At 49.9% G+C, this 26,133-nt stretch overlaps 1 protein-coding gene across 1 annotated transcript; it reads left to right on the top strand.

The window, feature by feature from the left end:
• Positions 1 to 6,885: 6,885 nt before the first annotated feature.
• On the top strand, positions 6,886 to 26,133 carry psmc3 (proteasome 26S subunit, ATPase 3). Its single transcript, XM_052028984.1, has 12 exons — positions 6,886 to 7,152; positions 11,614 to 11,694; positions 13,043 to 13,168; positions 15,287 to 15,391; positions 16,616 to 16,678; positions 16,913 to 17,050; positions 18,077 to 18,220; positions 19,337 to 19,485; positions 20,129 to 20,225; positions 20,488 to 20,633; positions 21,910 to 21,991; positions 25,891 to 26,133. Exons 1-12 carry the CDS (start codon positions 7,111 to 7,113, stop codon positions 25,999 to 26,001), a joined length of 1,284 nt encoding a protein of 427 aa, XP_051884944.1. The 5' UTR covers positions 6,886 to 7,110; the 3' UTR covers positions 26,002 to 26,133.

The following is a 26,133-nucleotide window of genomic DNA, read 5'->3' as shown; positions in this document are numbered from 1 at the left end:
CCGCAAACACTTACCCCCATCAAGTAAACTATATTAACCCACATGACCTCCTTCCACAATCTAACTATACACTTTGGCCTCCCCTCCCCACTTCTGTGGACCGTGACCACCAATGTACTTTCCTCCCTCCCTCTGTTTCCCCTGTACGTTCGATCTTATTGTAAGAACATGTACGGAATAGGACAAGGTGGTCCTCAAGCCTGCTCCGCCATTCAGTGTTCATAGCTGAGCTGATCTTTGGCCTCAACTCACTTTTCGTCCCTGATTCCCTTAGTCCTCCTCACAGTATCCAAAAATCTTCTTACTAAGCCTGGCTGATACTTCACCATCCACAGAATACAGCCAATATCTCTGCAACCGCTTCCTGACTCTAGGATGCAGTCCATGAGATCCAGGGGACTTGTTGGCCTTTAGCCCCATCGTTCAGCCTAGTACTTTTTTTCTCTAGTGATGGAGGTTTTAACTTCTTTCCTCTGTGGGATCCCTTTAATCCCCAGCTTGCATTTTAATGGGTCAATATTTTTTTTTAGATACTTGTAGAAACTCGTATTGTCTGCTTTTATTATGTGCTAGTTTATTCTATATTATGTGTTAATTTTTTTTTGGTCATCCTTTGTTGGTTTCTAAAATGCTTCCAATCCCCTGACCTACCATTAATCCTCCCAATGTTCTGCACCCTTCTGTATCAAACCATCCTTAACATCCTCAGTTTTCAGGAGGAAGAGCAGGAACGATGACCAAAGTCTGACCTAACAGCTGACGGCACAATTGACAGGGGGATGTGCGTCACAAGGGGATGCACAAAGGCGCGACCTGTCTGCAGTCTGGCGACGGGTGTAGGGAGTCTCGCCAGAGTGCGGTGCTGTTGGTGGTTGACACATCCACACTGCCCCAGAAGACTGATGTGAACACACGGAGAAGGTCAGTGAACTGTCGGGTCTACCTCATGGAATGCAAGCGATAACAAGGAGCGTGGGGTGGGGTGGGGTGAGGTCCATGGCCACGTTCCCACACCAGGACCTCTGCTGTAGGGATTGAAAGGGCCCAGCAACCATCCCGTCTCAACAGATAGAAACATAGATGAAAAACACGATGATGCTGGAGGAACTCAGCAGGCCGGGCAGCATCCGTGGAGAAAAGCAGGCGGTCAACGTTTTGGGTCGGGATCCTTCTTCAGGAGCACCCTCCTCCACGGATGCTGCCCGGCCTGCTGAGTTCCTCCAGCATCATAGTGTTTTCCATCGAGATACCAGCATCTGCGGTCCGTTGTTTCTCTAGATAGAAACACAGAGCAGGAGTATCCCCTTCAGACCCGCTCCACCATTCACCAAGATCACTGGCTGATCATCCACTTCAGTACCCCGTTCCCACCTTCTCCCCTCGTCCCTTCATCCCTGTAACATTAAGAAATGCATCCCCACGTTAGGAATGTGCTTGATAACTTTATGTATAATAGGCTCTAGTGTCAGATTAACTGGTCTGTAATTCCCCAGTTTTTATATGCCTCCTATTTGTATCTAATCCTCTCTCTTAAATTCCTGCATAAGCCATCATTGAGTCCTCTTTCCCAACTTATTTTCGTGCCCTGTAGGAATTAATCATTGGTGAATTCATATACATCTTGGTGTTGGTTTATTATTGTCACTTGTACTGACGTTCAGTGAAAAACTTGTCTTGCATACTGATCATACAGGTCAATTCATTACACAGTGCAGTTACATTGAATCAGTACAGAGTGCATTGATATAGTACAGGTAAAAACAATAACAGTACAGAGTAAAGTGTCACAGCTACAGAGAAAGTGCAGTGCAATAAGGTGCAAGGTCACAACAAGGTGGATCGTGAGGTCAGAGTCCATCTCATCGTATAAGGGAACCATTCAATAGTCTTATCATAGTGGGGTAGAAGCTGTCCTTAAGCCTGGTGGTACGTGCCCTCAGGCTCCTGTATCTTCTACCTGATGGGAGACGGGAGAAGAGAGAATGACCCGGGTGGGTGGGGTCTATGATTATGCTGGCTGCTTCACCAAGGCAGCGAGAGGTAAAGACAGAGTCCATGGAAGGGAGGTTGGTGTCTGTGATGCGCTGGGCTGTGTCCACAACTCTCTGCAGTTTCTTGCGGTCCTGGGCAGAGCAGTTGCCGTACCAAGCCGTGATGCATCCAGATAGGATGCTTTCTATGGTGCATCGGTAAAAGTTGGTGAGAGTCAAAGGGGACAAACCAAATTTCTATAGCCTCCTGAGGAAGTAGAGGCACCGATGAGCTTTCTTGGCCGTGGCATCTATGTGATTTGACCAGGACAGGCTGTTGGTGTTGGTTCTTGAGCTATTATCCATTGACCTATCTACCATCAACCCATTTATCACAACCAGCCTGGACGCCACACCTCGGTACTTTCATTTGTTCGGATTCAGGACCCGAGTTACTGATTCAGCTCTTGAACTTGCTGAGGAATTCTATCACGCCGTGGTCACTCTCCCCCAAGGGACCCCACACAGCAGAATTGTCGATTATTTCTTCCTCGGTCTAGGAAAGCCTTTCTGTAGTCGGCCCCCCCAAGTATTGTTCTGAATGACCATCCTGTGTATGCTCCAGGAGCTCCTGCTCAGCAGTGTTATTGTCAATTTAGTCTGACCAATCTATGGGACCCTTGTTGTTTGTGTCTCTGATTTCTGTTTAATTCCTTCCCCTGCCTCGCCACCACTGGTGTCTACAGGCAACTCTCACCAACGTTCCCTGCCCCCTGGTGTTTCTAAGCTCCACTTACACAGTGTCAACATTGGGATTGGTATTGGTTTATTATTGTCACTTGTACCGAGGTGCAGTGAAAAACTTGTCTTGCACACCGGTCATACAGGTCAGTTCATTACACAGTGCAGTTACATTGAGTCAGTACAGAGTACATTGATGTAGTACAGGTAAAAACAATAACAGTACGGAGTAAAGTGTCACAGCTACAGAGAGAGTGCAGTGCAATAAGGTGCAAGGTCACAACAAGGTAGATCGTGAGGTCAGAGTCCATCTCATCGTATAAGGGAACCGTTCAATAGTCTTATCACAGTGGGGTAGAAGCTGTCCTTGAGCCTGGTGGTACTGTGCCCTCAGGCTCCTGTATCTTCTACCCGATGGAAGAGGAGAGGAGAGAATTTCTGGCCGGTGTCCATCCTTGCTACCACATCGATTTCCTCCTTTACTAACCTCGCCCAACCCCACCATCCTCTCTCGTCTTCCCCAAATGTTGAACCCCCCTGATGTTCAGCCCCCACTCTGCAGACAGGACAGCAGCAGTGCCGTTACCGTTCAGATCTGTTTCCACCTCCTGGGTCAGGTGGCAGCTATCGTGAGGCTTAGACCGAGGCCATGCAAGGTTTCCCTGCTTCTATCACCCTGATGCAGTGAGAAGGGGTCGGGTCTCCGCCACGCAGGAGCAGCCTGAGTGGAAAAGAGTGAGATGCCATCAGGATGCAACTGGATGTCCTCACTGAGCAGCAGATGGCATTGGAGAGAAGATTGCTCTGCTCATTGAGCAGGAGCCATGTCCACTGTTGCACTCTGTGCAGTCTGCGAGGCGCACATGTGGTTGAGTTCCTTGGTGTAGTGTGAAAGGTCGTGGCTGTCATGTGATACCATCGAGCACTGGTCTAAAGCGACGCCACTGTCAATCAAGGTCTGGCTCCACCCACTCATTAGCACACACTCTTGTCCATTGGTTCCTGTGCGCACCTCTTGTACCTGGCCATGACCTATTGGACCTGCTGAATTACCTGGGCTAGCTCCACCCAGCTCTCCAACACTGTAAAGAATGCCACATGTACGTGGTTGGTTCTCTCTTATTGATTGCTGCTGGGGTTGAAGCCATGCTGAGGGACCACCGGTAAGAGTGTCCGCTTCCACAGGGGTCTAGGGAGCGTCTTAAGTAGATTCCCAGTAGCGTAGAGCCGATGCTTGTGCAGAATCAGGGGGTTCAGGCACTGTATTGCGTTTTCCCTGATCGTTTGTAACTAATTCATTGTGTGGGTGCGCACTTCACCCCCGTTGCGACTCCCCTCACGTTTCGTGATCACCCGAGTGCATGTGTGTCCATCCATTCCTGTTCATTCTGTTCCCGCGTTTGTCTTTGTAAATAAATTCCTTTTTTAAAATACAAAGACTGTGTCCAGAGTCCTCTGCCTTTGAGATCCAAAATACCTTTTCTCACAACACTTGGCCAGTGGATGTCGCTGCACGTATCTTGGAGCTTCCATGGATCACCCAGAACCAATTGTGCTATTTGTCAACAGTGCCTGAACAGAATCCTCCTTCTCACAAAATAACAAGTAGGAGCAGGAGTGGGCCATCCAGCTCTTTGAGCCTGCTCCAACATTCATCGAGATCATGGTTGGTTTTCTACCTTCGCGCCTTTTTCCAGCACTATCCCAATATCCTTTGGTTCCCTCAATATCCAGAAATATTTGAGAAACAATAGACTGCGGATGCTGGAATTGAGAGGAAAAACACAACGACGCTGGAGGAACTCAGCAGGCCAGGCAGCATCCGTGGAGAAAAGCAGGTGGTCAACGTTTTGGGTCAGGACCCTTCTTCAGGACTGAAGATAGGAAAAGGGGGAAGCCCAGTATATAGGAGGGAAAAACAGAGCAGTGATAGGTGGACAGAAGAGGGGAGGCCGGGTGGGCTTCGCCCTTTTCCTATCTTCAGTCCAAAACGTTGACCACCTGCTGAGTTTCTCCAGCATCATCGTGTTTTTCAAACAGAAATATTTGGCTCCTGACCGCATTACAGCCTTGGTCCACACATGGACAAAAGAGCTGAACTCCAGAGGTGAAGTAATTGCCCTCAACATCAAGGCAGTATTTGATCGAGTCTGGCGTCCAGGAGCCCTGGCTAAACTGGAGGCAATGGGAATCAGGGGCAAAACCTCCTGCTGGTTGGAATCATACCGAGAACAAAGGGAGATGGCTGTGGTGATTGGAGGTCGATCATCTCAGCCACAGGACATCTCTTCAGGAGTTCTTCAGGGTAATGTCCTCGGCCCAACCATCTTCAGCTGCTTCATCAGTGACCTTCCTTCAATCGTAAGGTCAGAAGTGGGGATGTTCACTGATGATTGCACAATAAAACGTAGAACACTACGGCACTCGTGATTAGAACAACAAGCAGAGGTCTGACTAATGTTTTATAAAGCTGGAGCATAATCTTCCTGCTCTTGTATTCAGTGCCCTGATTAATGAAGGCCCATATCCCTTTGGCCTTCTTAACCTCATTATCTACCTGCGTTACCACCTTCAAGGATCTTTGGACTTGTACACCAAGGTAAGGTAAGATATCTTTATTAGTCACATGTACATTAACACACAGTGAAATGCATCCTTTTGTGTGGAGTGTTCTGGGGGCAGCCTTGCAAGTGTTGCCACGCTTCCGGTGCCAACATAGCACGCCCACAACTTCCTAACCTGTATGTCTTTGGAATGTGGGAGGAAACCGGAGCACCCGGAGGAAACCCACGCAGACACGGGGAGAACGTACAAACTCCTTACAGACAGCGATGGGAATCAAACCCGAAAATTTATGTTTTTCTTGCGAATGCTGTTTATATGCCTGTGATGTTTCTGTTATGTGCCTGTGATGCTTCTGCAAGTAAGTTTTTCATTGCACCTGTGTATACTTGTGTGTATGACAAACTCAACTTTGACTTTCCTACATTCACATATAAACAGCAAGAGTCCAACCTCTGTTCCCTGTGGAACATCACTAGTCACAGGCATTTGATCACAAAAACAACCCTGGAGACACAAGAGACTGCAGATGCTGGAACCTGGAGCAACACACGAGTGCTGGAAGGACTCAGCAGGTCGGGCTGCATCTATTGGAGGGAAATGAACAGACGACGTTTCGGGTCGAGGCCCTTCATCAGGACAGTCAGATCCTCCAGCATCTCCTGCGTTGCGACAAAAGCAACCCTGCACCGTCACCCTCTCTACCAGTTTTCAGAGAGAGTGCTGTAAAAAAAATTCACAGAATCCTTAAAATTAAGCATCAACCAACAGCTCCTGATCAAAGCAAATTTAATGAGTGTTTTAAATAAAGCAGAAAGTGCTGGACAAATATTGTCAGCCCTGTTTTTATTGCAGATTTCCAGCGTCTGCGGTGCTTTGCTGCGGTGTTTAAGGCTTGTCTGCACGGCCGGGGTAACTCATGGAGCTGCGGAGCCCGGGCCGGCCTGATTGACAGCCTCCCCTTGCCCCGCCTCCCGGATTGACTGACAGGTGCCCCCCGCACGCCCCGCCCCTGCAAAGAACCACCCGCTGCACCATCTCGCCCCGCCCATCCCCGGACTGATTGACAGCCCCAGGAGCCCCGCCTCACCCCGCCCCTCCCTGGATTTATTGACAGCTCCCCGAAGCCCCGCCCCTCCCTTCCCCGGATTGTTTGTCTGCCCCGGAAGTCTCGCCCCGGACTGATTGACAGCTCCACGGTGCCCCGCCCCTCCCTGGACTGACTGACGGGTTCACGATGCCCCTCCCCGGACTGACTGACAGCTCCACGATGCCCCGCCCCTCCCTGGACTGACTGACGGCTCCACGTTGCCCCGCCCCTCCCTGGACTGACTGACGGCTCCACGTTGCCCCGCCCCTCCCTGGACTGACTGACGGCTCCACGATGCCCCGCCCCTCCCTGGACTGACTGACGGCTCCACGATGCCCCGCCCCTCCCTGGACTGACTGACAGCTCCACGAAGCCACGCCCCTTGCCGGGCTGGTTGACGGCCGTGTAGCCCCGCCCCTCCCGGGACTGATTGACAACCGCCCGTCTTGCCCCGCACAAACATGGCGCCGGCCACAGCAACACTCAGCAGTTTCTTGTGGCACGTGACTCACTCAAGTAAACGTGATTCAGCGGTCCGCAGATTCGGGACTGGTTTAGGATTGCGGGGTTGGCCGAGGGCAGGGCAGGGGAGCCGGGTAGGGTAGGGTGTGTAGCGCCGGTTGTGCACTGGTGAGATTGGAGGCCGTTAGTGGCGTTCCCCGGGGCGGCGTGCGGTGCGGGGCTCGGGGCTCGGGGCTCGGGGCTGAAAGTGCGGCCCGGAGTCGAGCGTCAGGGCCGGTGGGGAACATGGCGTCGCTGAACGACAGGTCGGTGTGGGATGAGGTGGAGGTGAGTGAGGAAGGGGAGAGGGAGGGAGGGAGAGGGAGGGAGGGAGAGGGAGGGAGGGAGGGAGAGGGAGGGAGGAAGGGGAGAGGGAGGGAGGGAGGGAGGAAGGGGAGAGGGAGGGAGGAAGGGGAGAGGGAGGGAGGGAGGGAGGAAGGGGAGAGGGAGGGAGGGAGGAAGGGGAGAGGGAGGGAGGGAGGGGAGAGGGAGGGAGGGAGGGAGGGGAGAGGGAGGGAGGGAGGGGAGAGGGAGGGAGGGAGGGGAGAGGGAGGGAGGGGGGGTGAGGGAGGGGAGTGAGAGGGAGGGAGGGGAGAGGGAGGGAGGGTGAGGGAGGGGAGTGAGAGGGAGGGAGAGACGGGGAGTGAGAGGGAGGGAGAGAGACGGGGAGTGAGAGGGAGGGAGAGGAGGGAGGGGGAGGGAGGGAGAGGAGGGAGGGGGAGGGAGGGAGAGGAGGGAGGGGGAGGGAGGGAGAGGAGGGAGGGGGAGGGAGGGAGGGGGAGGGAGAGGAGGGGGAGGGAGAGGAGGGAGGGGGAGGGAGGGAGAGGAGGGAGGGGGAGGGAGGGAGAGGAGGGAGGGGGAGGGAGAGGAGGGAGGGAGGGAGGGGGAGGGAGGGAGGGAGAGGGAGAGGAGGGAGGGAGAGGGTGGGGGGAGAGGGGAGGGACAGTGAGGGAGAGTGAGGGGAGGGAGAGGAGTGAGGGGAGGGAGAAGAGGGGGGAGGAGGGAGGGGGAGGGAGAGGGTGGGGGGAGAGTGGAGGGGAGGGAGAGGGTGGGGGGAGAGTGGAGGGGAGGGAGAGGGTGGGGTGAGGGGAGAGGGGAGGGAGGGGAGAGAGAGGGGGAGGAGGGGGTGGGGGAGAGGGGAGTGAGGGGAGGGGAGGAGGAGTGAGGGGAGTGGGGTGAGAGGGAGGGGATTGGAAGAGGGGAGGGAGAGAGAAGGAAGGGAGAATGAGAGGGGAGTGGGGAGGAGGTGGAGGGGGAAGGGAATGAAGGGGGAGTGAGTGAGGGAGAGAGGGGAGTGGGGTGGAAGTGAGTGAGTGGGAGTAGGGGGAGTGGGAGGGAGGGAGAGAGAGGAATGGGAAGGGAGGGAGAGGGGAATAGGGGAGTGAGGGGTGTTGGGGGGAGAGGGAGAGAGGGGGTGGGGGAGTGAGGGGGGAGGTGGGTGGGAAAATAGGTTGAGGGGAGGGACAATAAATGAGGTGGATGGGTGTGTGGGGCTGGGGGTGCCAAGGGGTGGGTGGGAGGAGGAGAAGCGGGTGGGACGGTGGGTGATGGGGGAGTAGGAGAGGGAGGGGATTGGGGAGGGGATGAAGGAGGAAAGGGGAGAGAAAGGGAGGAGAGAGGGGGCATGGTGTGAAAGTACGGGGTGATTGGTTTGAACTGTAGGATCTTTGGGGGGGTGGAAGGTCTGAGTTTGAAGGGGTGTGAAAATAAATGGGGGAACGAGAGGCAGTGTGAGAATGTGAGGAGAATATTGAGTGGAGGGATGTGTGAAAATCGAGGGGGGTTTGGAGTAAATATGGATGGGGAGAGTGAGAAATGGCAGAACAGAGAGAGGGAAAGAAATTTGGGAATGGTAGGGGTCATGGCAAGAGATGGATACACTGGGGAGATGTGTAAGGATGGAATTGGGAATATTGAGGGAGAGATGGTGAAATGGGAGATTGGAAAGAGGTGGAGAAAGTGGGGTGATCACTGAGCAGAAGAATTGGGGGAAGTGTGAAAATAGCATCTGAAGCAAAGCAGGAGAGGAGGAAAATGGGAGGGGCAAAATACGTGGGGAGAGGGATGTGCGGAGATGGAGGGGGGCAAGAGGGAGGATGAGATGGCAGAGAGGAGACACAGGAGAGCAGAAGGGAAATGGAGGATTGAAAGCAGGAGAGAGAAAATTGAGTGGGGGGGTGGTGAATGGTAGGGGTCTGGGCAGGATTGAGGAACTAGGGGACCTTGGTGTACAAGATCCTTAAAGGTGGCACCACAGGATGATAAAGTGAAGAAAGCATACAGGATACTTGCCTTCATTAGCTGGGGCATAGAGTATGAGAACAGGGAGGTCTTCGCACAACTTTAATAAAACATTGGTTAGGCCACAGCTGGAGCACTGTGTACACTTCTGGTTGCCATGCTATAGGAAGGGATGTGATCCCTCTGGAGAGGGTGCAGAGGAGGTTCACGAAGATGATGCTTGGGATGGAGTATCTCGGTAGTGAGGAAAGAGTGGATAGGCTGGGGTTGTTTTTCTTGGAGTGGAGGAAGCTGATGGGGGGGAGGGAGTCAACAGACCTCGTAGAGCTGTACAAAATTTTGTGAGGCACGGGTAGAGTAGACAGTAGGAAACCTTCTGCCCACAGTGGGGGCATCAAAAACTATAGGGGATCGGTTTCAGGCTAGAAGGGATCTGAGGATGACTTTTTTTCATCCAGAGGGTAGTTGGAATCTGGGACCCACTGCCTGAGGAGATGGTGGAGGAGGCAGAGACTCTCGCAACATTTGAGAAGCATCTGAACGAGCACTAGAATCGCCGAGGTATAGAAGAGTACAGGTCAAGTGCTGGCATATGGGATTAGTACAGACAGGTCATCATGGGCGCAGTGAGCTGAAGGACCGGTTTCTGGGCTGTATGACTGAGAGTGGGGGAGAGCAAGCGAAGGGAGAGTGAAAGTGGCAAGGGGGGGGGTGTAAAAATGGTGGGGCGTGCAGGAACGTAGTGGGGGGAACTGTGGAAAGAGGGACAGAGAACAGGAATGGAAAGAGAAGGGGAGAATATTGAGGGGAACGAGAGGGTGAGCAAATGGATGGTATGAAAATGGGGGGGGGAGGGGTGTGAAAATATGCAGCGGGTGGTTGGTATGTGGTACGTTGAGGGGCAGATTGGAGATATGGGGGTAGAGGGGTGGGGAAGAATATTGAGGGGGCATGGATGTGAGACACGGATGTGGAAAGGGAGAGCTGGGAAATTGGGAAGGGGAGTGAAAATTGGGAGAATATCGGGGGGGGTGAAAATACAGGGGAATATAGAGGACAGCGTGAAAAATACAAGGATAGCGAGGGAAAGAGTAGCGGGAGCGATTGGAGAATGTGTGAAAGTGGAGGTGGGGTGAGAGTACAGGCGGAGGGTGGGAGGTTGGGGTGTGGGCGATTTGGGCGACCGGAGGGAGAGAACTGGGGAAAAGGGCGAGAAGGGGAGAATATTGGGGACAGAAAGGAAGTAGAGGAAAGTCAAAGGGATGGGAGAGTAATCGGAAGCGTGTGCAGATGGAGTGTTGGGGAGGCACAGTAAAATTGGATGGAGGCTGGGACTTGGGAGGAACAGGAGAACATGGAGAATGCTATGGATTATGCATTGTGAGGAGAGACTAAGGGAGCTTGGGCTTCACTCTTTGGAGAGGAGGAGGATGAGAGGAGACATGATAGAGGTGTACAAAATATTAAGAGGAATAGATAGAGTGGACAGCCAGCACCGCTTTCCCAGGGCACCAATGCTCAACACAAGAGGACATGGCTTTAAAGTAATGGGTGGGAAGTTCAAGGGAGATACCAGAGGAAGGTTTTTTTAATCCAGAGTGCGGTTGGAACGTGGAGTGCGCTGCCTGGGGTGGTGGAGGCAGGTACATTGGTCAAATTCAAGAGATTGCTAGATAAGCATATGGAGGAATTTAAAATAGAGGGATATGTGGGAGGAAGGGGTTAGATAGTCTCTGGTGAGGTTTAAAGGTCGGCACGACACGGTGGGCCGAAGGGCCTGTACCGTTCTATGGTCAGGGGCTGGGTGGGAAAATGGGGTTTAGGGAAAACGGAATTGGAGGGGGTGGAGTGGATGTGAAAATAAGGGGTGTGGCAGTTCAGTGAAATGGGGGCAGTGGGAATGCAGCGGTACAGCGGGAGTAAAGAATATTGAGTGGGGAAGCAGGATGGAGGGGGGTGTGAAAATGAGTGGGGTGGATTATGGAAATGGGGAGGGAGAGGAGTGGGGGGGGGGGGGGGAGAGAATACCGAGGGGGAATGTAAATAAGGGAAAGGGATGTCAAAAGTTGGGGAGGGCAGGCTGGGCCGTGGAAACGTAGATGGGGAACGTGAGATTGAAGAACAGCAGAAGACTCATTGTGGGGATGGTGGAGAATATGGGGAGAGACGAGTGGAGGGTGGCGTTACAGTGCAGGAGAACATAGAGGGAAAATGGGGGGGGGATGGAGGGGTGGGGGAACCATTCGCAACGGGGGTGGGGGAGAGAGGAAATGGTGCAGAGGCTGATAGCATTTGTGAAAAGGGGAGGGTGGGAATGTGTGGAGGAGGGAGGAGGGTGTGGGGAATTGGGAATGTGGAGGGAGAGTGGTTGTCGGACAGTGTAGGTGGGGTGGGAGTTGGAGATGCTGTGGAGATGATGTGTTCGCCTGTTTGGGTGTAACTATCCTCTGTCTGCCCCTCCCTCCTGCACTGATTACCCTCATTGGTGTGTTTTGTTTTTTTTTGAAGGATGGAATTGGCGAAGAGGTGCTCAAAATGTCCACCGAGGAGATTGTTCAGCGAACACGACTGCTGGACAGTGAGATCAAGGTAAAAACTCCTGCTCGGTCCTGCAGTCCAAGGAATCAGGCTGCACATTGGAGACCGACGGTCTCATTCTCCTTCCTACTAAGAGAAGCCGGACAGCTTGGGTCTGTATTCCTTGGGAGTTCAGAAGAACGAGGGGTGACCTCATTCAGAGCTATAAGGGGGCTCGACAGGGTGGATGTTGAGATGTTTCCTTTGGTGGGAGAGTCATGAACAAGGAAACAGAGCTACAAAATAAGGGGCCAGTTATTTAAAACTGAGGTGCGCAGAAATTTCTTCTCCTAGTGGGCAGTGCATCTCTGGAATTCTCTGCCCGAGGGTGGTGGAGGCCAGATCAGATGTATTTAAGGTGGAGATGGGTAAGTAGGCCATTTGGCCCATCGAGTCTGCTCCACTACCTCACCATGAGCTAAGCTATTCCCATCTAGCCCCAATTCCCGGCCTTTTCCCCATATCCCCTGATACCTTGACTAATTAGGTACCTATCAATCTCCTCCTTAAACACCCCCAATGATCAGGTCTCCACAGCTGTACATGGCAAAGAATTCCCTAAATCCATGACCCTCTGGCTAAAGAAATTTCTTCTCATTTCTGTTCTAAATGGGTACCCCCTAATTCTAAGACTGTGCCCTCTAGACCTGGACTCACCCACCAAGGGAAACAACTTAGCCACATCTACTCTGTCCAGTCCTTTCAACATTCGAAATGTTTCTACGAGGTCTCCTCTCATTCTTCTGTACTCCAATGAATACAGTCCAAGAGCCGACAAACGCTCCTCGTATGTAAGCCCTTTCATTCCGGGAATCATCCTCAAATCTTCTCTGAACCCTCTCCAACATCAGTACATCCTTCCTAAGATAAGGGGCCCAAAACTGCACACAGTATTCCAAATGAGTTCTCATTTTGAAAGATTGAGGAATTGAGTGTTATGGAGAACTGGCACAGAAGAAGAGTTGAGGCCAGCATAGATCAGCCATGATCTTATTGAATGGTAGGGCAGTGGTCTCCTCCTGGTCCTATGTTCTTGTATTCCTTCCTGTTTTCAGTTGCTTATCTAAAGAGGAGAGGATAGAAGTGGTGCTGTTGGTCTCGGGGTCCTTGGGAGAAGGGGGTGTGTCTTGTTCGATGCCACGTGACTTTGAGTGAAGGACGATACTCTCCCTGATCCTTGGGTAGATTCTGTTTGTGTTGACTGTATTAAAAATTAAATGCTGGAAACACTCAGTGGGTCAGTGTTTCTGGTCAAAGAACCTTCACGTCGGCTGCATGTTTGTTCTGTGGCTTATTGTGAGGATGAGGGGTGGTGTTTGTGCAGCATGCCTGGACTCCATATAAGCTGTATGTTTGGCAGATCATGAAGAGTGAGGTGCTAAGAGTCACACATGAGCTGCAGGCCATGAAAGACAAAATCAAGGAGAACAGTGAGAAGATCAAAGTCAACAAGACCCTGCCGTACTTGGTCTCCAACGTCATTGAGGTAAGTACACGAGGCTGTCTGATGGCTGCACTTTTAGGCTAATGTCAAGGATCTGTTGTGAGAAAAGATTCTTTGAGGTCTCAAAGGTAGAGGACTCTGGACAAAGTCTTTGTAATTTTAAACATGATTTGATCACAAAGACAAACGCGGGAACAGAATGAATGGGAACGGATGCACACTTGCGCACACAGGTGCTCGCAAAATGTGGGGGAAATCGCAATGGGGGTGAGGTACACACACAGCGAACTGGTTACAGGTGATCAGGGTAAAAACAATATGATGCCTGAACACCCCGACTGAGTGCAAGCATCGGCTCTACGCTACCAGGAATCTACTCAGGACACTCCTAGCCCCTATGGAAGTGCACACTCTTACCAATGGTTCCTTCGGCGTGGTTTCGATTCCTGCAGCAATCAAAAGAGAGAGAACTACGCACATGTGGCTTTCTATATAGTGCTGGAGAGCTGGGTGGAGCCCGCCCAGGTAATTCAGAAGGTCCAATAGGGCATGGCCAGGTACAAAAGGTGTGTACAGAAACCAAGGGTCAAGGGTGGGCACTAATGGGTGGGTGGAGCCAGACCTTGATTGACAGTGGTGTCGCTTTCGACCAGTGCTCAATGGTGTCACGTGACAGCCATGACCTTTCACACTACAGGATCCCTACACCCTCTGGTTCCAAAGGACTTCTGGTGATGGCATATAGGAGCACGATCCCTGATCACCTGACACATTTCTCCTGCACTGGCATCTTTTAATGTCCTCCTGAGAAGGCAAATGTGATATCGATTAACAATAGCCAGCTGTTCAGGTTACAAGCTGAGTGGCCAAAATCTTTGACTTCTGACTAAGAAATAGGAGTTCAAATCTCACCACGTCAGCTGGATAATTTAAATTCAAGTAAATAAGTGAAAATGGAATAAAAATCTGGTCTAACTTTCAATGATAAAATTTACAGTAAATCTCCGATAATACGGCACCCTCGTGACCCTGGTGGTATCAGATTTTCCCCACTATTGGATATTATTCCTATTATTACATTAACATTTTTTTGTTGGTGCACAGTAGTATAATTTTCCAGTGAAGGAGATGACTTTAAAGGACGCTTGGTAAACAGGGCCCCGGTGAGTTTAAAGGGAGTATGGGAATATGACCCCGGTTCCTTTAAAGGGAGTTAAGGGGAAACGGGGTCCTGGTGAGTTTAAAGGCAGTGCAGGAAACAATCAGGTGAGCCAGATGCTGAACCATTGGGATTTCTGAACAATTGGATAGGGAATTATAGGAGTTTTACTGTACTAGGTTCACTGATGTCCTCTAATGTACCAGCCTTACCAAGCCTGGCAAGCATGTGGCTCTAGAACCATCTTAATTGTCTCTGAGATAGTCTAACCGGCACTCAGTTCAAGGGGAATGGGCAGTAAATTCCGGGCTTGTCAGTGATCGAATAAGAAATATTTTTCCAAAGCAAGGTGGCGTTGAGGGTGCATCACTTTCTCAGCCTAGGTCTTGCGCTGTGTGGAGGGATGGGAACCAACAACGTTTGGATTTGAAGGGAGAGTCAAACCCATTCTTCCATGCTTCTGCCTTCAAATGTAAGCAGGAATAATGCAAGCTCCTTCTCCACATAAGCATCAAACGATCGTCCCTTCCCACTCCACGGTAGCGTAGCGGTTAGTGTAACGCTATTATAGTGCCAGCAACCGGGTTCAATTCCCGTTGCTGTCTGTAGGGAGTTTACGTTCTCCCTGTGTGTCTGCGTGGGTTTCCTCCAGGTGCTCCGGTTTCCTCCCACATTCCAAAGACGTACGGTTTAGGAAGTTGTGGGCGTGCTGTGTTGGTGCCGGAAGCGTGGTGACACTTGCGGGCTGCTCCTAGAACACTCTACACAAAAGATGTATTTCACTGTGTGTTTCGATGTACATGTGACTAATAAATGTAAGTTAAGAAGATAAATTTTACACATCTGAAATGATGCATCTCCCACAGTGTAGCATTTGTTATCACATTGAAGTACCGGGCTGGATTTTGTGGCCAAGCTTTGGTAATGGTGTCGGGGCTGTGGTGGGTTGAACTGACGGAGTTTAGGATTCCACTCACTATCTCTCCTTAAATGTGTCTCAGTTACTGGATGTTGATCCAAATGATCAGGAAGAGGATGGGGCGAACGTTGATCTGGATTCCCAGCGGAAAGGGAAGTGCGCTGTGATCAAAACATCCACCCGTCAGGTGAGCGGATCCGATGAGCTGAAGGTCTGAGGAAGCAGTAGCTGTGTTGGGTCTGTTTTCAGAGGACTGTGTTTCAGTAGTGAGCACACAGTGCAACACGTTCAGGTTCGCTGTGTGGTGTAACGTGAGAACGTGGCAGCGTGAGCAAGGAGTTGTGCACTTCACACCTACTGTTACCAGCCCAGAACAAGCCCGTGATTCCAACTAATGTTCCCGAGTGTGAGTTGTTGATCGTCCCGGTGTTATGTACCAGCGACAATAGAAACACCGAGTCATGTATAAGTGTTGGAAACTATTTTATTAATAACTACTTGTAATAATGAGAAAAGTAAAAACGTTAGATATTAAACATAATCCCCAAAACTAATACAAAAAGTGTGTGTGCGGCAAATTCCCAAACTCCAAGTCTAGGAATAGTTCTCAAAGTTCAGTTCAGCAGGTCATAAGGTGAAACGTGAACAAAAGGCTTTTGCAAAACCACCGTTGACTGAAGAGAAAACATAGAGAGAATTTACGAAATCCACACGTTCCACGATGGAACCCGTACGACGCCTCAATTACTGATGATCTCCATTGCTTTGTTCCGAAGTATCTGCCACCCTGAAGGCATTCAATATGTGGCCGCTCACAGAAATACCTGTTTCCCACTACAGGTTAACGACAAAGTGGACTCCACTTGTTTGTTCCAAAAATCCATACGTGGATTGTAGTGACAGACGTAGCTATTGTTCTTCACCCATTGTTACGGAGACCAGCAGTTAGTCTCTCGCTCTCATTGCACTGCGCCTCACTGAGCAAAACAGCCAGCACGTTGTTATAGTCTTGCTGTCTTGATAACACCACACACACACACCTACTCTACTGTCCAGGTGCCTTAAAGGGACATTCACCAAATAGCAACCTGGCTCATAACACTGGCGAATGCAAAAAGCTGGACTGGCTCTTTTCCTTCGTTGTATATGGCAGTGGAAGTCAAACATCCCGGTCAATGACCTGTACCCTCCGGCAACCACACTGTTCAGATCAACAACGCGCACTAGAGAACATTAGCTGGAATCTTGGATTTGTTCTGGGATATCAGGAGTGGTAACGGAGTAACCAGGTGTGAAGTGTACGACCCCTTGCTCGTGCTGATAGTGCTGTTCCTGGGGAGAACCTCGCAGGCTATGTGTCAGCCGAATTTGGTTGGTCTGCAATATAACAGTGTGGTTTTGTTTTCTACAGACCTATTTCCTGCCAGTGATTGGACTGGTTGATGCAGAGAAACTGAAGCCAGGCGATCTGGTGGTGAGTTCACGGTGCTAGTTTCTTTTGTGTCCCTTCTCCTCGCCTGTTTTCACAGATGAACTTGCCTTACAAGCTGGTTTAACTTTTCTGACTAGGGAGTTCTAGTGTGTGTCGGCTTCTGCTCACAGAACCTCGTGGGTTTGTGAATGTCGCCAACCTCCGTGTGGTGCCGACATGTGCAGTGACCTTCAGTGTGTGTGTGTTGGCAGTGTAACCTCCAGCCTTTCCTTCCAGGGCGTGAACAAGGATTCCTACCTGATTCTGGAGACGCTGCCAACGGAGTATGACTCTCGGGTCAAGGCCATGGAAGTGGATGAACGACCAACTGAGCAATACAGTGATGTTGGCGGTTTGGACAAGCAGATTCAAGAGGTAAATCATTGCCCCTGGTGTTGGGATGTCCTGAACACATTGCCGGAGCAGTGGAACTGGCTGTGGTCAGGGGCTCCTGAGTGAGGGAAGAATAGTGTCATGTTATGGTGGATGTCCCACCCATACACACTGGTATTAGTTTATTATTGTCGCTTGTACCAAGGTGCAGTGAAAAGCTTGTCTTACAAACTGATCGTACAGGTCAGTTCATTACACAGTGCAGCTACATTGAGTTAGTACGGGTAGTGCATTGATGTAGTACAGGTAAAAACTAACAGTACAGAGTAAAGTGTCACAGCTACAGAGAAAGCGCAGTGCAATAAGGTGCAAGGTCACAACAAGGTAGATTGTGAGGTCAGAGTCCATCTCATTGTATAAAGGAACCATTCAATAGTCTTATCACAGTGGGATAGAAGCTGTCCTTAAGCCTGGTGGTGATCTGTATCTTCTACCAATGGAAGATGTCCTGGGTGGGTGGGGTCTTTGATTATGCCGGCTGCTTCACCAAGACAACGAGAGGTAAAGACAGAGTCCAAGGAGGGGAGGCTGGTGTCTGTGATGTGCTGGGCTGTGTCCACAACTCTCTGCAGTTTCTTGTGGTCCTGGGCAGAGCAGTTGCCGTACCAAGCCGTGATACATCCAGATAGGATGCTTTCTGTGGTGCATCGGTAAAAGTTGGTGAGAGTCAAAGGGGACAAACCAAATTTCTATAGCCTCCTGAGGAAGTATAGGTGCTGGTGAGCTTTCTTGGCCATAGCGTCTATGTGGTTGGACTAGGACAGGCTGTTGATGTTCACTCCCAGGAACTTGAAGCTCTCAACCCTCTTGACCTCAGCACCGTTAATGTAGAGATCACACCATTGATGTGGGAGCTACAGATCCCAAGTTCCTATTTGATTCTCTGGGGACCTTTATTAAAGGGAGGTAGGGGGTTCAGACGAGCAGCAGTGCATTGTAGCAGAGGGCCAAGGTGCAAGTACACTGAGTGGGCCCCCTCTCTAATGATCCTGCCACCTCCCTCTGCAGCTGGTCGAAGCCATTGTCCTTCCCATGAACCACAAAGAGAAGTTTGAGAACCTGGGGATTCAGCCTCCAAAAGGCGTCCTGATGTATGGACCTCCGGGAACGGGGAAGACCCTGCTGGCCAGAGCCTGTGCTGCCCAGACCAAGGTGAGTGGCAGAGCTGTAATCCTGTGAGGGAGAGCTCCGGACACGCTCTTCCTGAGGAGGTCCCTCGCGGCTGAGGGCGACTTGCCTCTACTTGTCTGTGAGTTCTGAGGTGATGTGAGGACTGCAGACTCCACGTGGGAGGGTGGTGGTGAGGGGCAAGAGGTGCTTGGCCGGCTGAGTGATTTGGGAGGAGGTGGGTGTGCTCCTTCCTGGTTTATGCTGCACTTCTGTGTGCTCTCAAGGTTCCTGATGCAGTCCTGACTGCTGCTCCTTCATTGTGCATGGACCCTTGAATCATTTCTTCTGTCCACTGGTAAATGGGGGCAGAGTGCCTATTTTGGTAGTGTTTCCTCGGGCATGCAAACAACGAGACCTGCCCCACAGAGCTGACCATCTGTATTCAGCCCCATGCTGGGGTGCCGGCCTGAGAGAGGACACCAATATTGGTATGCTTATCCTTCTGGTGGATTTGGAGAATTTTGCAGGGGTATCCTTGGTGTTTTAGGGTGCCTGCTGTCTGCAGTCCCAAGGCTCAGAAGCGTACAGGAGGACAAGATCACTGCTTGCCCAGTGCACCGTGATCTCTGTTCTGCATTTGAGGTCTTGGTCCTCAAACAGTCTTCCTCAAGCTTGCATGCAGCTGAATATATGATCTGGTTAATGAGTTGTTGAGTGGCACTGAAGATTTTGCTGCTCATTGGTTCTTACTCAGTTGTGGTCTCATCACTGGAGGGAAAATCCAACTGGTCTCTGGTTTCACTGGCTTGTTTAGGTTGAATCTGCCCATGGTTCAACTTGTCTCACTTGAAAGGCCACTTACAGAGCCGTTTGAGTAAAGAAGTTGTCACATTGCTTATAGCGTTTTCCGGGACGCGTAACACACTTGAATACTGTGATGGGAGGTTTGCTCTATATCCAAGCTGTGCTGTCGCTACCCTAAGTAATAGGACTGTGCAGTGGAACCTAAACTTTGTAACTAACCCCTGCTGTACCTGCCCTGGAGGTTCTGGGGACAGGAGAGATTTTGCTCTGTCTCCGACCTGGTTGCGTTCCATTGGATGATGCAGCAGAAGCCTTTCGCTCTTTCTGATCTTTTGACCTGCGTCCTCGTTCTAGGCTACTTTCTTGAAGTTGGCGGGGCCACAGCTGGTCCAGATGTTTATTGGCGACGGTGCGAAGCTGGTTCGTGATGCATTTGCCTTGGCCAAAGAGAAGGCTCCATCCATCATCTTTATCGATGAACTGGATGCCATTGGAACAAAGCGGTATGTGATCCGACTGACCTTCCACACTCTCCATGTGTCCCTGTGGGGTAGTGGGGTGGTTTTCAACAGTTCTTTCTGTTGCATTTGGGTTCCCTCTTTCCATTGGTTGGGAAGGGCATCCTATTTTCTGTTTGGAGCATTAGTGGGGCTGTAATCTCTCTAGTGGTATGGGACGTTGGTGTTGTGTTAACTGATGGGAGATGTTGTCGAATATTGTTCTGTTGTGGATTTGGGAACGGGGTTCCTACCTGCCAGAGAGGGGATTTTTTTTTAAACTTCATTTCTATAGCACGGTAACAGGCCATTCCGGCCTAATGAGCCCACGCGGCCCAATTACACCCATGTTAACCTACTAACCCGCACGTCTTTGGAACATGGGAGGAAACCGGAGCACCCGGAGGAAACCCATGCAGTCACGGGGCGACCGTACGAACTCCTTACAGACAGCGGTGGGAATCGAACCCCGATCGCTGGCACTGTAATAGCGTCGCGCTAACCGCCATGCTGCGCCCTAACGTTCCAGGGATGTTCTGCCCTGATGCGGTTGGGGTTGAGGGAAGCGTGTTGGCAGCGGGTGGTGTTTGGTGTAACACTGCCTGAGGAGGATCGGTGGGTAACGTTTGGACTCTGCCTTTTCCTTCAGGTTTGACAGTGAGAAGGCAGGTGACCGGGAGGTGCAGCGAACAATGTTGGAGCTACTCAATCAGCTGGATGGCTTCCAGCCAAACACCCTCGTCAAGGTGAATGGCGGGAAAAGAAGTGCATACTGTGATTTCCTGTTGGGGAGCGATAACCCCTGCAGATATTGGAACGTCCTTAGAGCCTGGCTTCCTGGAATTGAGGTTAAGACCTGGAGATCAGTCAACATGATCTACGTGCCCCAGCGTACTCACCCGCCATCTGAGGGGTTTGTTGGGGATGGGCACAGTAGTACTGGAGCCAAGACTCTACCTGTGCATCTTCCTTCTGTTACCCGGGTCTGACCAACTCTCTCCCCTGCAGGTGATTGCGGCCACCAATCGGGTGGATATCCTGGATCCAGCCCTGCTGAGATCAGGCAGGCTTGACCGTAAGATTGAGTTCCCAATGCCCAACGAGGAGGCACGGGCGAGAATTATGCAGATTCACTCGAGGAAGATGAATGTGAGGTGAGTCTACCTGTTGGAGTCCAAGGGCTGGAAGGGGTTAATCTCACTTTGTTAGTCACTGTTCCTCTATGTTCCTGGTTTCTCTGTTCTCTAACTGATCAAATACATATTGTAGCTGTGTGTCCCAAGTTAATATTAAATTAACGATTTGGATGATGGAATAAATTGTACAGTAACGATTTGGATGATGGAATAAATGGTTTCGTGGCTAAGTTTGCAGATGACACCAAGATAGGTGGAGGAGTAGGGAGTATTGAGGAGATAGGAAGGATGCAGAGAGACCTAGACAGTTTAGGAGAATAGGCAAGGAAATGGCAGATGAGATTCAATGTTGAGAAATGTGCAGTTGTACACTTTGGAAACAGAAATAAGCGGGCAGATTATTATCTAGAAGGAGAGAAAATTCAAAGTACGGAAGTACAAAGGGACTTGGGGGTACTCGTGCAGGATACCTTAAAGGTTAACCACCAGGTCGGATCGGTGGTAAAGAAAGCGAATGCTATGTTGGCATTCATTTCGAGAGGTATAGTGTACAAAAGTAAGGAAGTGTTGATGAGGCTCTACGGGGCACTAGTGAGGCCTCATTTGGAATACTGTGCACAGTTTTGGGCCCCACATCTTAGGAAGGATGTGCTGACATTGGAGAGGATTCAGAGGAGATTTACAAGGATGATTCCAGGAATGAAAGGGCTTACGTATGATGAGCGTTTGTCGGCTCTTGGACTGTACTCACTGGAGTACAGAAGAATGAGAGGGGACCTCATAGCGACATTTAAAATGTTGATAGGAAAGGACAGAGTAGATGTGGCTAGGCTGTTTCCCTTGGTGGGTGAGTCCAGGACCAGAGGGCACAATCTTAGAATTAGAGGGTACAGTTTCAAAACAGAGATGAGGAGAAATTTCTTTAGCCAGAGGGTGGTGAATTTGTGGAACTCCTTGGCACGTACAGCAGTGGAGGCCAGATCAGTGGGGGCGTTCAAGGAAGAGATAGATAGATATCTAAATAGTAGGGGTATCAAGGGATGTGGGGATAAGGCCGAAAATTGGGATTAGAATTTTTTTTTTCTCTTCCCCCCCCAATTTCTCATTTCTTTTTTTCCCTTTTCCTTGGAGCAGACTTGATGGGCTGAATGGCCTGCTTCTGCTCCCTTGTCTTGTGAATATTGTTCAGATGTGCATGCAGAGTCACCCAGCTACGATAGCTGCCTCATTAAGACGAGGTGGTGGCATCTCATTTTAGTCGCTGGTTAATATTAACTCAGTTGTTTCTCCACAGTCCTGACGTGAACTATGAGGAGTTGGCTCGATGTACTGATGACTTCAATGGAGCCCAGTGCAAGGCTGTGTGTGTGGAAGCGGTGAGTATAGTTCCAAGGAGACCAGTCCTGATGTGTTGGGATAAAGAAACCTCCAAAGATCAGGAGCAGCATTTCTCACAAGAAACCAGGAGTGGGCTTTGCGTCCTCTTGCACCTGCTCTGCCATTCACTAAGATCGAGGTTGATCTTTAACCAAGCACTGCTTCCTGTACCAACCTCGTATTCCTTGATTCCTTAAATACCCAAAGTTACGAAGCTTTTGTCTTGAGTTTATTTGGTGACTAAACCTCCAGAGTCATCCTAGGGAGGAGAATTCCAGTGATTCACCACAATCTGGGTGGAGAAATTTCTTCCCATCCCAGTCCCAAATGGCCAATCCCATTATTTTGAGACTGACCCCTGATTCTAGACTCAGTCTACTGTGCCATGCCCTGGAACAATTTTGCATATTTCACTGAGATCTCCTAAACTCTAGAGACTACAGGCTCGGGGTTTGCTTAATCTCCTCACAGGACAATCTCCCATCCCAGCAGTTAACGTAGGGAGCCTTTGTTGCACTTTCTGTCACAAGTATGTCAGTAGGTACTGACACAATGTTCCAAGGCTCTTTTCGAGCATTGGTTTAAAAAAAAGGCAGGCATTGCGGGAATAAATAGGACTGAAAGCTGATAAATCCCCATGGCCTGTGGACGCAGCCACTACCTCACAGCTCCAGTGACCCAGGTTCAATCCTGACTTCAGGTCCTGTCTGAGTGAAGTTCGCATGTTCTCCTTGTGACTGTGTGGGTTTCCTCTGGGTGCTCTGGTTTCTTCCCACATCCCAAAGGTTTGCGCTGGTTGGCAGGTTAGTTGGCTACTGTAAGTTGCCCCTAATATATAGGTAGATGACAGGAGGATTGGGGTGGGGGAGTTGATGGAGATACGAGAGGACAAATCGGATTGGTGTAAATAGGTGCTTGGTGGTCAGCATGGATGAGATGGGCCGAAGGGCCTGCTTCTGTGCTGTTGGCCTTGAAGGATACTGAGTATTTTTGTTGTAAGCTGTATATTCTTTAAATGTTGGCCTTTTACTAGTTTACTGTTGTACCTTCAATGTACTTTCCCAGTCTACATAGCCAATGTACACCTCGTATTTGTAGTTTGCTTTATTTAGATTTCAGACCCTGGTTTTGGATTAAACTAAATTGCTCTTAATCTTTATATGAAATTTTATCATGATAAGATCACTGTTCCCTCAAGGCTTGTTAAATACTAAACTGTGCAATGAGAAAGCGTTAATACTGTATCCAAAATAGCCTGTTTCCTGATCTAGAAAACAATCATGAATATGTCCTCTGCACTGGTACAGCTGATTCACTTAGCCCTGTGCATATATAAAGACCCCCATCAATACTGTGTTACTCTAGTTATATGTGCCTCTAATGTCCTGATTTATACCATGCACTATTTGAAGTTTATGTACAACTCCCATCATTGTTTTCTGCCTCTTGCTGCTCCTTGGCTCCAACCAACCTGAATCGACTGATTTTCGGAGCTCAGATCCTTCGCCTTTGCCTGTATTCCGTCCTTTATTATCAGGGATACCAAGTACTCTAAGTGTGGTCTAACCAGAGTTTTGTAGAGCTGCATCATTACCTCGCGGCTCTTAAACTCGATCCCACGACTTATGAAAGCCAACATCCCATAAGCTTTCTTAACTACCCTATCCACCTGTGAGGCAACTTTCAGTGATCTATGGATATGAACCCCCAGATCCCTCTGCTCCTCCACACCACCCAGAATCCTGCCATTAACCTTGTACTCCGTCTTGGAGTTTGTCCTTCCAAAGTGTACCACTTCACTTAGGTGTACCACCTAGCAATACCCCTCCAACTGTTCCACTTTGCCAATCTGTTCTGGAAATTAAATGTCCTTGGATATCTAATTCCAACCTTAAAACCAAGTCTCTCTCACTGGCTATTAGGTTGTACTTGTTCATTTTCATTTGTTTATTTAATTTGTTTATTTTCCTACGAATCTTGCATGCATTCAGGTAAAAAAAACCCCAACTTTGGCATTTTGTCATGTTTCCCTGCTCTGACTCTGATTGGAAGTGCCCTCTTACATTTACATGCTTGGTCCCTTCCTCACACTCTGGTTATCGTTCCTCATTTTGCTACCCTGCTCTGCTCATCCCATTTAACTTGCTAAATTTCACCTAAGTAGAATACGTCTCCCCTGGCTATTTAGTTTAGAAGCCCTAAGCTCTAGCTAGGACACTGGTCGTAGCCTGATTCAAGTGGAGCATGTCCCCTGCAGAGCAGCTACCTCTTTCCCAGTGCTGGTGCCAGTGTCCCGTGAATTGAAAAAAAAACGCGCGCGCGCGCACACACACACACACACACACACACACACACACACACACACACACACACACACACACACCCCTTAACCCTAGCAATGGGTGGGCAGTACAGACTTTGGGACTCTCGCTCGCAGCTACAAAGAGCACCACTATCCCCCTAGCTACGCTCTCCCTATCATTACAGCATTTCTTTAGCCATTCCCCCCCACCCCCCACTTACCATGGTGCTGTGGTCAGTTTGCATAGCTATCCTCCAGTCCCTGTTCTCACCTACACGGGCTGTAAGAACCTCTCACCTGTTGGACACGTAAAAGGCTGAGGATCCAGCAGTGGCACCTTCTGTATCCCCAGACCTGCCTCTCTTGTACTTGCATCTTCTCGCTGATCGACCAACTCTGCAGTTCTTATTCTAAGGGGTGTGAATACCTTTTCGAATAAACTCTCTAGGTGTCTTCTCCCTCCCTGATGCACAGTAGTGTCCAAATCTCAGACCCCAGCCCAGCTCCAGAAACCCATATTCAGTCCTGACCTCTGGTGCTGCCTTTTGTGGAGCTTGCATGTTCTCCCTGTGTCCGACACAATAATGATGGGGTCTTTATGCATACAAACGTATCCCCGTGACCCCCCTCCTTCCCCCAGGTGCTTCAGTTTCCTCCCACATCCAATTTAAAAAAAAATGCACAGGTCATTAGTTTAATTGGCTGCTGTAAATTGCCCCTAATATGTCAGTGAGTGGCAGAATCTGGGGGGAAGTTAATGTGAGGAAAATAAAGGTTAGGATAGGATTAGTGTGAATTGGTGCTTGATGGTTGGGTGGACTCGATGGGCCGAAGGGCCTGTTTCCATACACTCTCTGTAACTCTGTCGAAGTTTGTTGAGCTGCAGGCACCGATTGAAAATGTCTGCCCGGGAGCTTGATGGCGGCCGTCATCTCCCACTTACAGCTGCAACACATCACTCATCCTCCCATACCTGCCATCATTTATTTAATTACTTAACGCATCAACTGGTTATTTACATTTCTTGATTATAGTTGTGCCCAGTCAGTGGTATTTCATGGTACAGTTTAAGTTAAATTATAACTTACGGTGAATGCTTTTGAGATGGGGAGAGAAAAACTACAATCTCAGCAGCCAGATTATCTCAGACAGGCCATCACTCAGCCAAAAATAAACCCAGGATTTTTTAGTCCTATATATTTTCAAATATAAAGGTGCTCCTTTGCTGTGCCCCACTCTGAGGACCCTGCAGGCTGTGGTTAAAACATGCTCTGCCCATAGGTTCATAGCCCCAGGTGTCATAAGTTCATGCAAGCAGTTAGCTGTGAAAGTCACTTGCTGAGCTACACTGGTGCACGTGTGGTCAAGCTGTTCCGGGCATTTTTTATGTGGGGACACTGCAGCACAAACTGCAGTTATCCTCCCCTCTTGAGAGTGGAGATCTAGTACTGATACTCGCGTGCAATCCTCTCCAACACCACCACTCGCCACTTACCTTGTGATACATAAGCCTTGCTCTGGAGGCTTGTTTGCAGTGGGCTTTCTCTGGGCTGTCAGATCCCCTGGATTCCTCAGCTAGTTTTCTTAATCTTACAGGGGATGATTGCTCTGCGCAGAAAGGCAACAGAACTCACGCATGAGGATTACATGGAGGGCATCCTGGAGGTCCAGGCCAAGAAAAAGGCCAACCTGCAATATTATGCTTAGAACAGAGGGAGACCAGGACTAGCAAGTGAGCGAGAGACAGCGAGGCATCTCGCGGGTGTGGCCCATTAGGGTCTGTACTGTAAACGTGCAATCTCTTCACTTACATTAATAAAATGTGTTTTTCTACATGAA

This window comes from Pristis pectinata, chromosome 14, assembly GCF_009764475.1.
Source record: "Pristis pectinata isolate sPriPec2 chromosome 14, sPriPec2.1.pri, whole genome shotgun sequence".
NCBI lineage: Eukaryota > Metazoa > Chordata > Chondrichthyes > Rhinopristiformes > Pristidae > Pristis > Pristis pectinata.
The sequence above is the reverse complement of the archived record's forward strand: the minus strand, read 5'-3'. Positions and strand labels throughout refer to the sequence as shown.